A 13,740-nucleotide genomic window follows, 5' to 3' on the forward strand; every position below is an offset into this window, starting at 1 on the left:
CAAAAAAAAAAAAAAAAAAAAAAAAAAAAATGCATTTTATCGTCCAGGCGCGGTGGCTCACACCTGTAATCCCAGCACTTTGGGAGGCCGAGGCGGGCGGATCACGAGGTCAGGAGATCGAGACCATTCTGGCTAACACGGTGAAACCTTGTCTCTACTAAAAATACACAAAATTAGCTGGGCGTGGTGGCGGGTGCCTGTAGTCCTAGCTCCTCAGGAGGCTGGGTCAGGAGAATGGCATGAACCCGGGAAGCGGAACTTGCAGTGAGCCAAGATCGCGCCACTGCACTCCAGCGTGGGCGACAGAGCGAGACTGTCTCAAAAAAAAAAAAAAAAAAAGCATTTATCACATTTATTACAGTATTATTTTTCTTTTTCCTTTTTTTGAGACAGAGTCTCGCTCTGTCGCCCAGGTTGGAGTGCAGTTGCGTGATCTCGGCTCACTGCAACCTTCACTTCCAAAGTTTAGGTGATTATCCTGCTTCAGCCTCCCAAGTAGCTGGGACTACAGGCTCGTGCCACCATGCCCATCTAGTTTTTGTATTTTTAGTAGAGATGGGGTTTCACTATGTTCGCCAGGCTGATCTCGAACTCCTGATCTCAGGTGATCCATCCACCTTGGCCTCCCAAGTGCTGGGATTTCAGGCATCAGCCACCATGCCTGACCTATAATATTCTTTTTCTAAAGAACAGAAAAAGAGGCCGGGCGTGGTGGCTCATGCTTGTAATTCCAGCACTTTAGGAGGCCAAGGCAGGCGGATCACGAGGTCAGGAGATGGAGACCATCCTGGCTAACACAATGAAACCTCATCTCTACTAAAAACACAAAAAATTAGCTGGACGTGGTGGCATACACCTGTAGTCCCAGCTACTCTGGAGGCTGAGGCAGGTGAATCGCTTGAACTCAGGAGGCGGAGGTTGCAGTGAGCCGAGATCACACCACTGCACTCCAGCCTAGGCAAAAGAGTGAGACACCATCTCAAAAAAAAAAAAAAAAAAAGAATAGAAAAAGAACGTATAGTAGGCCTTTTGTATCCATGGGATTCACGTTTACGGTTTCAGTCAATGGTGAATCATATATATTCAAGAAAAAAAACTGAGCCTATACTAAACATGTATAGACTTTATTTACTTGTCATTATTCCTTAAACAATGCAATTAAACAACTATTTACGTTATCGTTATCGGGCATTTTATTAATTTTTTTATTTTAAGTAGAGACAGAGTCTCACTATTTTGCCCAGGCTGGTCTCCAACTCCCAGCCTCACGCCATCCTCCCACCCTCTCAAGTGTTGGGATTATAGGCATGAGCCACTGTGCCTGGCCTATATTAGGTATTACAAGGAATCTAGAGATGATTTAAACTATATAAGAGGGTGTGCATAGATTACATCCACATACTATGATGTCTGTAGACTTTGGTATCTGAGGGAAGTCCTGGAACCAAGGCCCCTGAAGGATGACTGTATAAATAATATGTTAATAAAGGAGTAAGAAAATAATAAAAAATACTTAATCCAAAATAATATAAGAAAAAAAACAGAACAAAGAAAAAAGTGAGACAAATAGATAATAACATAATGGTAAATTTAAATTTAAATACACAGCAGATAACTTTTTTAAAAACAATCAAAAGAAACCTCTTAAACGTAAAAGGTTAAAACCAAAAAGGAAAAAAGATGGCTTAACTATACTGATTCCAGAAAAAGCAAACCATGTCAAGAAAAATGACAAAAAACAAAATACATTTTATAATGATGAAAGGTTCAATCCACCAGAAAGATACAATTCTGTATTTGTATGTACCTTTGTACTTTAAAATATGCAAACAAATTACTGAGACCAACTTTTTGTCAATGTTGCTACACAAATTGTGATATTTATTATTTAAATAACAACATAAATGAAGAAAAATTCAATATGTGACATACCTTAGCTCTGTAGGAATGAGAACCCCCTTGAAAATTTATGACTCCATAAGCATCCGTTGGGCTCTGTTCTGTATGCTTTTCCACAGACCATTCTTCTATTGCCTGATTAAAATGGTCACCCAATTTCACATCTGAGTATTTCATGGCAAGACTTGCAGTAAAACAAGCATGTTGCTTGACCAAGCGACCACAAAAACACCTAAAAGAAAAAGGTGAGATGATTAAAATACCTTTCAAAAAATTAGAGTTAATGAAAAAATGAAATTAAAAATGAATGAACCGACAAATAGTATAAAAATAAGCTTTTTGATTTTAGGATATCTATATATTAATACCTTCATTATAGCACTGAAATAGCATAATTAGTCTAAGATGAATTCATCATCTAAATTTAACGTGAGGCATCTACAAAACATGGTATAGGCATGTAACAGAATAGCATTTACACCGGGTGTGGCTCATGTGGGTAATTCCAGCACTGTGGGAGGCCAATGCTGGAGGACCTTGAGGTCAAAAGTTCAAGACCATCCTAAGAAACACGACAAGACCCTGACTTGACAAAAAAGTTTTAAAAATCAGCCAAGTGTGGTGGCATACACCTGCAGTCCCAGCTACACAGGAGACCAAGGTGAGAGGCTTGCCTGAGCCCAGCAAGGATGCAGTCAGCCTTGGTCACACCACTGTACTCCATCCTGGATGACAGAGCAAGCAAGACCCCAACTCAAAAAAAAAAAAAAAAAAAAAGAAAAGAAAAGAAAAAGAAATATCATCCAATAATAAAGATAAATGAATGAATCACTAATGATACTAGCAAATGGATAAATCTCAAAATCATTATACTGAGTGAAAGAACCTAGACACGAAAGATTATATATTTACATGATTCCACGTATACAAAATTCAAAAAAATGTGAACTCATCTATACAGTGACAAAAGGGTGATCAATGGTGTCTGAAGCTAGGGTACAAATACGGATGGCATTCTACCCAGAAGTACATACTGAACTGTAACACCGAAAGTAGGAATCTAATGGAGCTGGGCAGTCTCACTGATTCGATACAATCTTAAAATCAGATCAGAGTTTGAAGAAGCCAAGGCAGCTTAGAGTTTGTGAGGTAGAAAACAAAAGGAGGAGGGTTGCAAATATCTGCAGAAGGGCCTCCTTAAGCATGTGGAAGAATAACTACTTGGCCAGGTGCGGTAGCTCACGCCTGTAATCCCAGCCCTTTGAGAGGCCGAGGTGGGCAGATTACCTGAGGTCGGGAGTTTGAGACCAGCCTGACCAACAGGGTGAAACCCCGTCTCTACTAAAAATACAAAAAATTAGCTGGGCATGGTGGTGCACACCTGTAATCCCAGCTGCTAGGGAGGCTGAGGCAGGAGAATCACTTGAACCTGGGAGGCAGAGACTGCAGTGAGCAGAGATCGGGCCACTGCACTCCAGCCTGGGCGAAGAGTGAGACTCGGTCTCCCAAAATAAATAAATAAATAAATAACTACTTAAGGCAAAGTTAAGAGCTACTAGACAGCAACAGCCGAAACAATTTCTGAAGCTCATAAAGGGCAGGGAACAGTTTATGTTCCCACCAGCCAGAGTAGAGATCTCGTAACACAGAAGGCTTATGATAGAGTCCTCAAAAACAGTATCATTAAATCAGACGCACTAAATTAGACCTAGACAGGCCAGGCACAGTGGCTCATGCCTGTAATCCCAGCACTCTGGGAGGCCGAGGCGGGTGGATCACGAGGTCAGGAGATTACGATCATCCTGGCTAACACAGTGAAACCCTGTCTCTACTAAAAATTTTTTTTAAATTTTAAAAAAGACCATGCTTGTTGGGCACGGTGGCTCATGCCTATAATCCCAGCACTTTGGGAGGCTGAGGTGGGAGGATTGCTTAAGCCCAGGAATTTGATATTAGTCTGGCAACATAGTAAGACTCTGTTTCTAAGAGAAAAAATTAAAGAAAAAAAGACTACGTAGAAAAAAAATATGAGCATGATGAAGGCTAACATAATGAAACCCCATCTCTACTAAAAATATAAAACAGGGCCGGGCGCGGTGGCTCACGCCTGTAATCCCAGCACTTTGGGAGGCCGAGACGGGCGGATCACGAGGTCAGGAGATCAAGACCATCCTGGCTAACACGGTGAAACCCCGTCTCTACTACAAAATACAAAAAACTAGCCGGGCGAGGTGGCGGGCGCCTGTAGTCCCAGCTACTTGGGAGGCTGAGGCAGGAGAATGGCGTGAACCCGGGAGGCGGAGCTTGCAGTGAGCTGAGATCCGGCCACTGCACTCCAGCCTCGGCGACAGAGCGAGACTCCGTCTCAAAAAAAAAATAAAAATAAAAAAAAAATAAAACATTAGCCAGACATGGTGGCACGTGCCTGTAATCCCAGCTACTCGGGAGGCTGAGGCAGGAGAATTACTTGAACGCGGGAGGCAGAGGTTGCAGTGAGCCAAGATCGTGTCACTGCACATCCAGCCTGGCGACGGAGCAAGACTCCTTCTCGAAAAATAAATAAATAAATAAATAATACTAATAATAATTTTCCAAATAAAGTTTTTGAAAATTTCATTTAAAAAATAACCTACACTTCTACCGTAAAAACTAAAAATATCCTAGCTAACCCAGTGAAACCCCATCTCTACTGAAAATATAAAAAATTAGCCGGGCGCAGTGGCGCCTGTAGTCCCAGCTACTCGGGAGGCTGAGGCAGGAGAACGGCGTGAACCCGGGAGGCGGAGCTTGCAGTGAGCCAAGATTGCGCCACTGCACTCCAGCCTGGGATACAGAGCGAGACTCTGTCTCAAGAAAAAAAAAAAACTAAAAATAAGAGCAAATTAACCTCAAAGTAAGCAGAAGAAAAGATATGATAAAGAAAACAGAATGGGCCGGGCGCGGTGGCTCATGCCTGTAATCCCAGCACTTCACAGGGCCGAGGCAGGTGGACTGCGTGAGGTCAGGAGTTCGAGACCAGCCTGGCCAACATGGTGAAACCCCCGTCTCTACCAAAAATACAAAAATTCACCAGGTATGCTGGTGGGCGCCTGTAATTCCAGCTTCTGAGGAGGCTGAGGCATGAAAATTGCTTGAACCCAGGAGGCAGAGAGAGATTGCAGTGAGCCAAGATCATGCCACTGCACTGCAGCCTGGCTGACGGAGTGAGACTCCACCTCAAAAAAAAAAAAAAACCACAATGAAACAGAAAAGAGAAAAACACTGGGGGAAAGCAAGAAAACAAAAAGCTTGTCATTGAAAAGATAAATAAAACTGATAAACTGAAGTCAGAATAACGAGAAAAATTGAACAGGAAAATAAATTAACACTCCAGCCTGGACAATACAGCAAGACTCTGTCTCAAAAAAAAAAAAAAAAATCATTAATACACCTTCCCACAAAGAAAATTTGAGGCCAGATGCCTTCACTGGTGAATTTCATCAAATATTTAGGAGGAAATATCAATTCTACACACATTCTTCCAAAAAAATCATAAGTGGGTACATTTTCCAATTCATTTCATGAGGTGAGAGTCATTCTGCTTTGGAGAAAAACAAAAACAAAAACAAAAACAGCCTGTAATTCCAGCTACTTAGGAGGCTGAGGTAGGAAGACTGCTTGAGGCCAGGAGTTCTAGATCAGCTTGGGTAACAAAAGGAACTCCATCTCAAGAAAAGAAAAAAGAAAAAAAGGCAAAGTATTAGCATTACAAGAAAAGACTAGGCCAGGCACAGTGGCTCGTGCCTGTAATCCTCGCACTTTGAGAAGCCAAGGTGGGAGGATCACTTGAGCTGAGGAGTCAAGACCAGCCTGACAACATGGCAAAACTCCTCCTCTACAAAAAAATACAGAAATTAGCCAGGCACGGTGGCATGCACCTGTGGTCACAGCTACTTGGGAAGATGAAGGGGAAGGATCACCTGAGCCCAGGAGGTGAAGTCTGCAGTGACTGTGCCACTGCACTCCAGTCTGGACCACAGAATGAGACCCTGTTTCCCCACTCCCCCCAAAAAGAAAAAAGAAACGGACGTGGTGGCTCACACCTGCAATTCAGTTCTTAAGGAGGCATAAGTGGGAGCATAGCTTTAACCAAGGAGTTCAAAACCTGCCTTGGCAATATGGCGAGACCTCGTTCTCCACAAAAAGGAAAACAAGCACTGGACAAAACTGAATGTCTATTCATTATAAGCATTGTCAGAAAACTAGGAAAGCAGGAAACTTCCTCAACAGAGATAACATAACACTTATTAAATCTTATAAAGAGTACCACTACATGCTAAGTCTTGTGATTCATTCTAGCTAAATCATGGAATGTGGTCTCGGAGATTCCTGACACAAACGTGAACAAAATATATGAGACAACTGTTTCAGGCATTAAACAAGAAGAAACATGGAGCAGTGATTCTTGAAATGAAGGAAATACATAAGGTAAACCCCCATGATTGCACAAGCTTGGGGGAAATTTCTCAATCATAGAGATGACACCTAGGCAGAAAATGGTAGTCATCGAGCCAAGCAAGGAAGTAGAGAACAGAATTCTAAGCTGTTGAAACAGCTGGAATTTGTAGCAGACTACCAGAGAAAATGGATCCATAAAGACAAGAAGGAAAAAAATCTCACATGGGGATTCACCATGGGTCTTTGGCCATGGTCTAAGGTGGATCTATGAGAGATTCTGTGATACCTAGCGGCAATCACTTGCTGTGTGTGGGTCTGATAACTGGGTCCTAAAGATCTGGAAGACACAGCAGTTTCAGTTCAGCGTGAAAAGACGTAACTGAACCCCTTGAACACTCAATTCAGACCACAAAAAAACCTATAACTTAAGAGGAAGGTCCACATCCTAGGACTATGTTCAAAATAGAAGTAGAACTGTCCTAACAAAGAAAAAAATCAAACCTGAATGGACAAAAGAATCTACCAATAATTAATTTAATCACCTGTCAGAAAGAAACCGAACACTCCTTACAGGAAAATTATTTACTCCAGAACAACAATATATAATAAAAAATTACTGGCCGGGTACGGTGGCTCACACCATCCCAGAACTCTGGGAGGCCAAGGCAGGTGGATCACCTGAGGTCAGGAGTTCCAGACCAGTCTGGCCAACATAGTGAAACCCCATCTCTACTAAAAATATAAAAAATTAGCCGGGCGTGGTGGCACATGCCTGTAATCCCAGCTACTCAGGAGGCTGAGGCAGGAGAATCGCTTGAATCTGCAAGGCGGAGGGTGCAGTGAGCCAAGATCACAGCACTGCACTCCAGCCTGGGCAACAGAGCAAGACACCATCTCGAAAAACAAACAAAAAAAAGATATATTTAAAAGATGAAGGAAAAAAAGCAGTCATCAGAAACAGACCCTAAATGATGCAAATGTTGGAATCAGTAGACAAAGACTCTAATGCAGGTATTATAAATACGCTGAAGGACATACAGCAATAGACAGTCACAATGAGAGTGCACAGGGTACATCTCAGCAGTGAAATGGAAACTATAACCAAGAATCAAATAGCAATCCCAGCACTGAAAAATGTAAGGTGTGAAACGAAAATTCACTGGATGGGGCCGGGCGCGGTGGCTCACGCCTGTAATCCCAGCACTTTGGGAGGCTGAGGTGGGCGGATCACGAGGTCAGGAGATCGAGACCATCCTGGCTAACACAGTGAAAAATTAGCCGGGCATGGCGGTGAGCGCCTGTAGTCCCAGTTACTCAAGAGGCTGTGGCAGGAGAATGGCGTGAACCCAAGAGGCAGAGCTTGCAGTGAGCCAAGATCGCGCCACTGTACTCTAGCCTGGGCGACAGTGCGAGACTCCATCTCAAAAAAAAAAAAGAAAAAAGAAAATTCACTGGATGGACCAGGCGTGGTGGCTCACGCCTGTAATCCCAGCACTTTGGGAGGCTGAGGCAGGTGTGTCACGAGGTCAGGAGATCGAGACCATCCTGGCTAACACAGTGCAAGACCATCCTGGCTAACACAGTGAAAAATTAGCTGGGCATGGTGGCGGGCGCCTGTAGTCCCAGGTACTCAGGAGGCTGTGGCAGGAGAATGGCGTGAACCCAGGAGGCAGAGCTTGCAAGATCGCACCACTGTACTCTAGCCTGGGCGACAGAGCGAGACTCCGTCTCCAAAAATAAAAATAAAAATAAAAGGAAAAAAAAATTCACTGGATGGACCAGGCGTGGTGGCTCATGCCTGTTATCCCAGCACTTCGGGAGGCTGAGGCGGCACGAGGTCAGGAGATCAAGACCATCCTGGCTAACATGGTGAAACCCCATCTCTACTTAAAAAAAAAAAAAAAAAAAAAAAACCACACAAAATCAGCCAGGTGTGGTGGTGGGCGCCTGTAGTCCCAGCTACTCGGGAGGCTGAGGCAGGAGAATGGCATGAACCCTGGAAGCGGAGTATGCAGTGAGCTGAGATTGTGCCACTGCACTCCAGCCTGGGCGACAGAGTGAGACTCCGTATCAAAAAAAAAAAAAAAAAAAAAGAAAATTCACTGTATGGACAAAACAGCATAATGGAGACTGCAGAAATAAGAGTGAGTGAACCTGAATACATCAATAGAAATTATTCAATACATCAGATAAAGAAAAACAAAAAGGTTAATTTAAAAAAAAAATCTTCCTGGCCGTATGCAGTGGCTCATGCCTGTAATCCCAGCACTTTGGGTGGCCGAGGCGGGCGAATCACAAGGTCAGGAGTTCTAGACCAGCCTGACCATCAGGGTAAAATCCCATCTCTACTAATAACACAAAATAAGCCGGTGTGGCGGCATTCACCTGTAATCCCAGCTACTTGGGTGGCTGAGGCAGGAGAATTGCTTGAACCTGGGAGGCAGAGGTTGCAGTAAGCCAAGATTGTGCCACTGCACTCGGGCCTGGACAATAGAGCAAGACTCTCTCAAAGGGAAAAAACAAAAAACAAAAACCTTCTCAATTAGGTAAAAAATTTGAACGTGCAAATATTTACGCAAGCAGAATAAGTACAAAGAGAATCACTCTTAGGCATATTATAGATATGCTGCTGAAAACCAAAGGCATAGAAAAAAAAATCTTTAAAGTAGCTAGAGAAAAAAAAGACCCATTCCACACAGGGAGACAACTACTGTATGACAGCTGCCTTCTCATTAGAAACAAAAAATTCAAGATAAAACAACGACATCTTTAAAGTGCTGCAATGGGCCGGGCGCAACAGCTCACACTTGGAATCCCAGCCCTTTGGGAGGCCAAGGCAGGCAGATCACAAGGTCAGGAGACCAGCCTGGCCAACATGGTAAAACCCCATCTCTACTAAAAATACAAAAAGTAGCCAGGTGTGGTGGTGTGTGCCTGTAATCCCAGCTTCTTGGGAGGCTGAGGCAGGAGAATCACTTGAACCCGAGAAGCAGAGGTTGCTGGGAGCTGAGATCACGCCACTGTACTCCATCTAGCCTGGGCGACGGGGCAAGACTCCATCTCAAAAAAAAACCAAAACCTGCTGCAATAAAATAACAACCCAGAATTCTATGTCCAGTGCAAACATTCTTCAAACATGAAAATAAAAGAAACATATTTTCAGATAGACCAAACTGAGAAAATTCATGTTCAGTGAAGCTGCACTATATGAAATGCTAAATAAAGGAAACTCTTTGGCCTCGTCAAACAAGAGACACCAGGTGAACCTCACCATCTATAAGAAGAAACGAATAGGACTGGATATGGTTAAGTATAGGGGCAAATATGAAAGACTGTCAGGTCTTTTTGTTGATTTTTTTTTTTTTTTGAGATACGGTCTTGCTCTGTTGCCCAGGCAGGAGTGCAGTGGTGATCAGGGCTTATTGCAGCCTCAATTTCCCGGGCCCAAACAATCCTCCGGGCTCAAATGATCTTCCCACTTCAGCCTCTTAAGTAGCTGGGACTACAGATACGTGATACCATGCCAAGATTTTTGTGTGTGGTTTTCTTCTTTTTTTTTTTTTTTTTTTTTCCTTGTAGATACAGGGTCTCACTCTGCTACCCGGGCTGGTCTCAAACTCCTAGGCTCAAACAAAACAATCCTCCTGCCTCAACCTCCCCAAGTGCTGGGATTACAGGCATGAACCATCACATCCAGCCTGTCAGGTTTTTTGTTTTCGTTTTTACGAACTTCTTTGAAAAACTCTTTAACATATCTAAAATAAACTCATTCTATGTACTTTTATTCCTAGCTTACCACCCAGAGACCTTCTCTTCTTCCTCTCATACTTCCTCAACAGACCCTACAGCATATTACAATTTACTCAGTTGCCTAAGAAGGAAATGTAGTTACCATGCTCAAGTCTTCCCTTGTCTTCACATTCACCAAATCCTATTGCATTTATCTCATTAATCCCTTCAAGTATGCCTACTTCTCTTCATTGTCAAAAACATCTTACTTCAGGTTCTCATCTTTTTGCCAGAATCACTCCAAAACCTTAGTAACTGGTCTATTTTCTTCCAATCCAATCTAAAAAAGGAAACTACTCTTACAAAAAATAAAATTGGCCGGGCGATGTTGTGGGAAGTCAGGGACCCCGAACGGAGGGACCGGCTGAAGCCACAGCAGAAGAACATAAATTGTGAAGATTTCATGGACATTTATTAGTTCCCCAAATTAATACTTTTATAATTTCTTATGCCTGCCTGTCTTTACTGCAATCTCTGAACATAAACTGTGAAGATTTCATGGACACTTATCACTTCCCCAATCAATACCTTTGTGATTTCCTATGCCTGCTTTTAATCTCTTAATCCCGTCATCTTCGTAAACTGAGGATGAATGTCACCTCAGGACCCTGTGATGATTGCATTAACTGCACAGATTGTTTGTAGAGCGCGTGTGTTAACAATATGAAATCTGGGCACCTTAAAAAAAGGAACACGATAACAGCAATGGTCAGGGAACAAGGGAAATAGCCTTGGACTCTGACTGTTAGTGAGCCAGGCAGAACAGAGCCATATTTCTCTTGTTTCAAAAGCAAATAGGAGAAATATCGCTGAATTCTTTTTCTCAGCAAGGAACATCCCTGAGAAAGAGAATGCGCCCTGAGGGTAGGTCTATAGACGGCCCCCTTAAGGCGGCGGCTTTTACGGTCGAAGCCGAAGGGATGAAATAAGCCCCGGTCTCCTGTAGCGCTCCCAGGCTTATTACAACGAGGAAATTCCTGTCTAATAAATTTTGGTCAGACAGGTTGTCTGCTCTCAAACCCTGTTCCCTGATAAGAAGTTATCAATGACAACACATGCCCAAAACTTCATTAGCAATTTTAATTTTGCCCCATCCTGTGGTCCTGTGATCTCACCCTGCCTCCATTTGCTTTGTGATATTCTATTACCTTGTGAAGCATGTGATCTCTGTGACCCACACCCTATTCATACACTCCCTCCTCTTGAAAATCACTAATACAAACTTGCTGGTTCTACGGCTCGGGGAGCATCATGGAACCTGCCAGCGTATGATGTTTCCCCCGGACACCCAGCTTTAAAATTTCTCTCTTGTACTTTCCCTTTATTTCTCAAACCAGCCAAGATGCTTAGGGTTTTTCCTCGATAGGGCATGGTGGCTCACACCTGTAATCCTAGCACTTTGGGAGGCTGAGTTGGGTGGATCACCTGAGGTCAAGAATTCAAGACCAGCCTGGCCAACATGGTAAAATCCCATCCCTACTAAAAATACAAAAATTAGCGGGGCATGGTGGCACGTGCCTGTAATCCCAGCTACTCAGGAGGGTGAGGCAGGAGAATTGCTTGAACCCATGAGGCAGAGGTTGCAGTGAGCCGAGATTTTTCCACTGCACTCCAGCTCGGGTAACAGAGCAAGACTCTGTCTCAAAATAATAATCATCATCATCATCTAGCATGTTAGTAATTGCCTGTACAATATCCTTTGAACATGAAATCAAAAGTATGTGCAATGAAAAGCCTTGTAGAGTAACTGAAACTCTCATTTTTCTAGGCCCAAATCTCTCAAATCTCCATCTTACATTCTGCAGTTTCCTGACAGAACCATGATGTCTTTCACTATCAGGCCTTCCCACACACTGCTCTCGCTGCCTAAAATTCCTGTCCTTCAACTTCTGCCCAATGGACACAACTTTCCAACTCTTCTTAGGCAGCTTCACCGGAGTTTCAAACAGCTTTGACTGACCCTTCACCTTCCAAGTCTAGGTAAAGTACCCATCAAATATAATAGCATGTGAGTTTCATGCCACTGTGTTCTAACTCATATTTCTAACAGATTAGTTTTATTTATTTTTGAAATTTGTGCAGTATAGTTATGTTAAACTTACCTGACGAGTTGCTGACAAATTTGACATCCTGGAAGGCATCTATTGAACATAAAAAGGTAAATAAATTATTTCAGGGGAAAAACTTTCTGATTTTAAACTAAAGTATATAAAATACATAAAGTACAAAACAAAGAAAAATTATATACCTAGCTTAATTTTTCAGTAGATACCATAGATCATGTATACCTTGATTTACAATTCAAGTAACTTTTTTAACTGACAGTTTCAATATTTTTAATATAATTAGTTGTGATATAAAATCCAGAAACTATAAAAGACTGACTGATTTAACTACATAAAAATACAACACTTATATGTGGCAAAAATCTGTCAGTAATAAAGTCTAAAGACAAACAGAAAAAAAAAAATGGCAAAGGGTTAGTTCCCTAATATATAAAGAGCTTCCTCAAATCAATTTTTCTCTCTTTTTTGAGACAGAGTTTCACTCTTGTCACCCAGGCTGGGGTGCAATGGCGTGATCTAGGCTCACTGCAACCTCTGCCTCCCGGGTTCAAGGAATTCTCCTGCCTCAGCCTCCTATGTAGCTGGGATTACAGGTGTGCACCACCACATCTGGCTAATTTTGTTTTATTTTTATTTTTCTTTTTTTTGAGACAGAGTTTCTTTCTGTCACCCAGGCCGCTGGAGTGCAGTGGAACAATCTCGGCTCACTGCAATCTCCAACTTTCAGGTTCAAGTGATTCCTCTGCCTCAGCCTCCTGAGCAGCTGGGATTACAGGCACGTGCCACCATGCCTGGCTGATTTTTGTATTTTTAGTGGAGACAGGGTTTCATCATGTTGGCCAGGCTGGTCTTGAACTCCTGACCTCAGGTGATCTGCCTGCCTCGGTCTCCCAAAGTGCTGGGATTAGAGGCGTGAGCCACTGCGTCCAGCAAATCAATTTTTTAAGATCCAATATTATAAAGGAAAACTAAATGAACAGATAGTTCATAGTGAAAACACACATATAAAAAGATTATTTGATTACAAAAGATTTTTAAAGCATATTTTAAGATCCTATCTTGGCCGGGTATGGTGGTCCACACCTGTAATTGCAACACTCTGGGAGGCGCAGGTGAATTGCTCGAGTCCAGGAGCTTAAGACCAGCCTGGGCAACAAGGCGAAACTCCGTCTCTACAAAAAAATATAGTGGTACAGGCCTATAGTCCTAGCTACTAGGGAGGCTGAGGTGGGAGGATTCCTTGAGCACAGGAGGTCGAAGCTAAAGTGAGCCATGATCATGCCCCACTGCACTCCAGCCTGGGAGAAAGAGCGAGAAACTGTCTCAAAAAAAAAAAAAAAAAAAAAAAAGACACTATCTTGGTGAGAATACAGAGAGAGTCTGGTATCTGTGGGTGAGAGTACATATTTATATAATCCTTATGGAAGGCCATTTGGCAATATCCATCAAAATAAAAAACACTGACTCTCACACACTAATTCCAGTTCTACAAGCATAGGCTAAAACACATCTGTAGTACACATATAAAATGAAAATTGTACAAGGTACA

At 42.6% G+C, this 13,740-nt stretch overlaps 1 protein-coding gene across 2 annotated transcripts in view; it reads right to left on the reverse strand.

The window, feature by feature from the left end:
• TRPM7 (transient receptor potential cation channel subfamily M member 7) overlaps positions 1–13,740 on the reverse strand; it is a 120,822-nt gene that overhangs the window by 84,515 nt on the left and 22,567 nt on the right. For both annotated transcript variants that reach the window (XM_025390406.1, XM_025390407.1), the window contains exons 3-4: positions 12,228–12,266; positions 1,933–2,131 (exon numbers count right to left, since the gene is read on the reverse strand). In XM_025390406.1, coding sequence (XP_025246191.1) covers positions 1,933–2,131; positions 12,228–12,266 — 238 coding nt within the window. The remainder of the gene's footprint in view (positions 1–1,932; positions 2,132–12,227; positions 12,267–13,740) is intronic.

Source organism: Theropithecus gelada, chromosome 7a (assembly GCF_003255815.1).
Source record: "Theropithecus gelada isolate Dixy chromosome 7a, Tgel_1.0, whole genome shotgun sequence".
Lineage (NCBI taxonomy): Eukaryota > Metazoa > Chordata > Mammalia > Primates > Cercopithecidae > Theropithecus > Theropithecus gelada.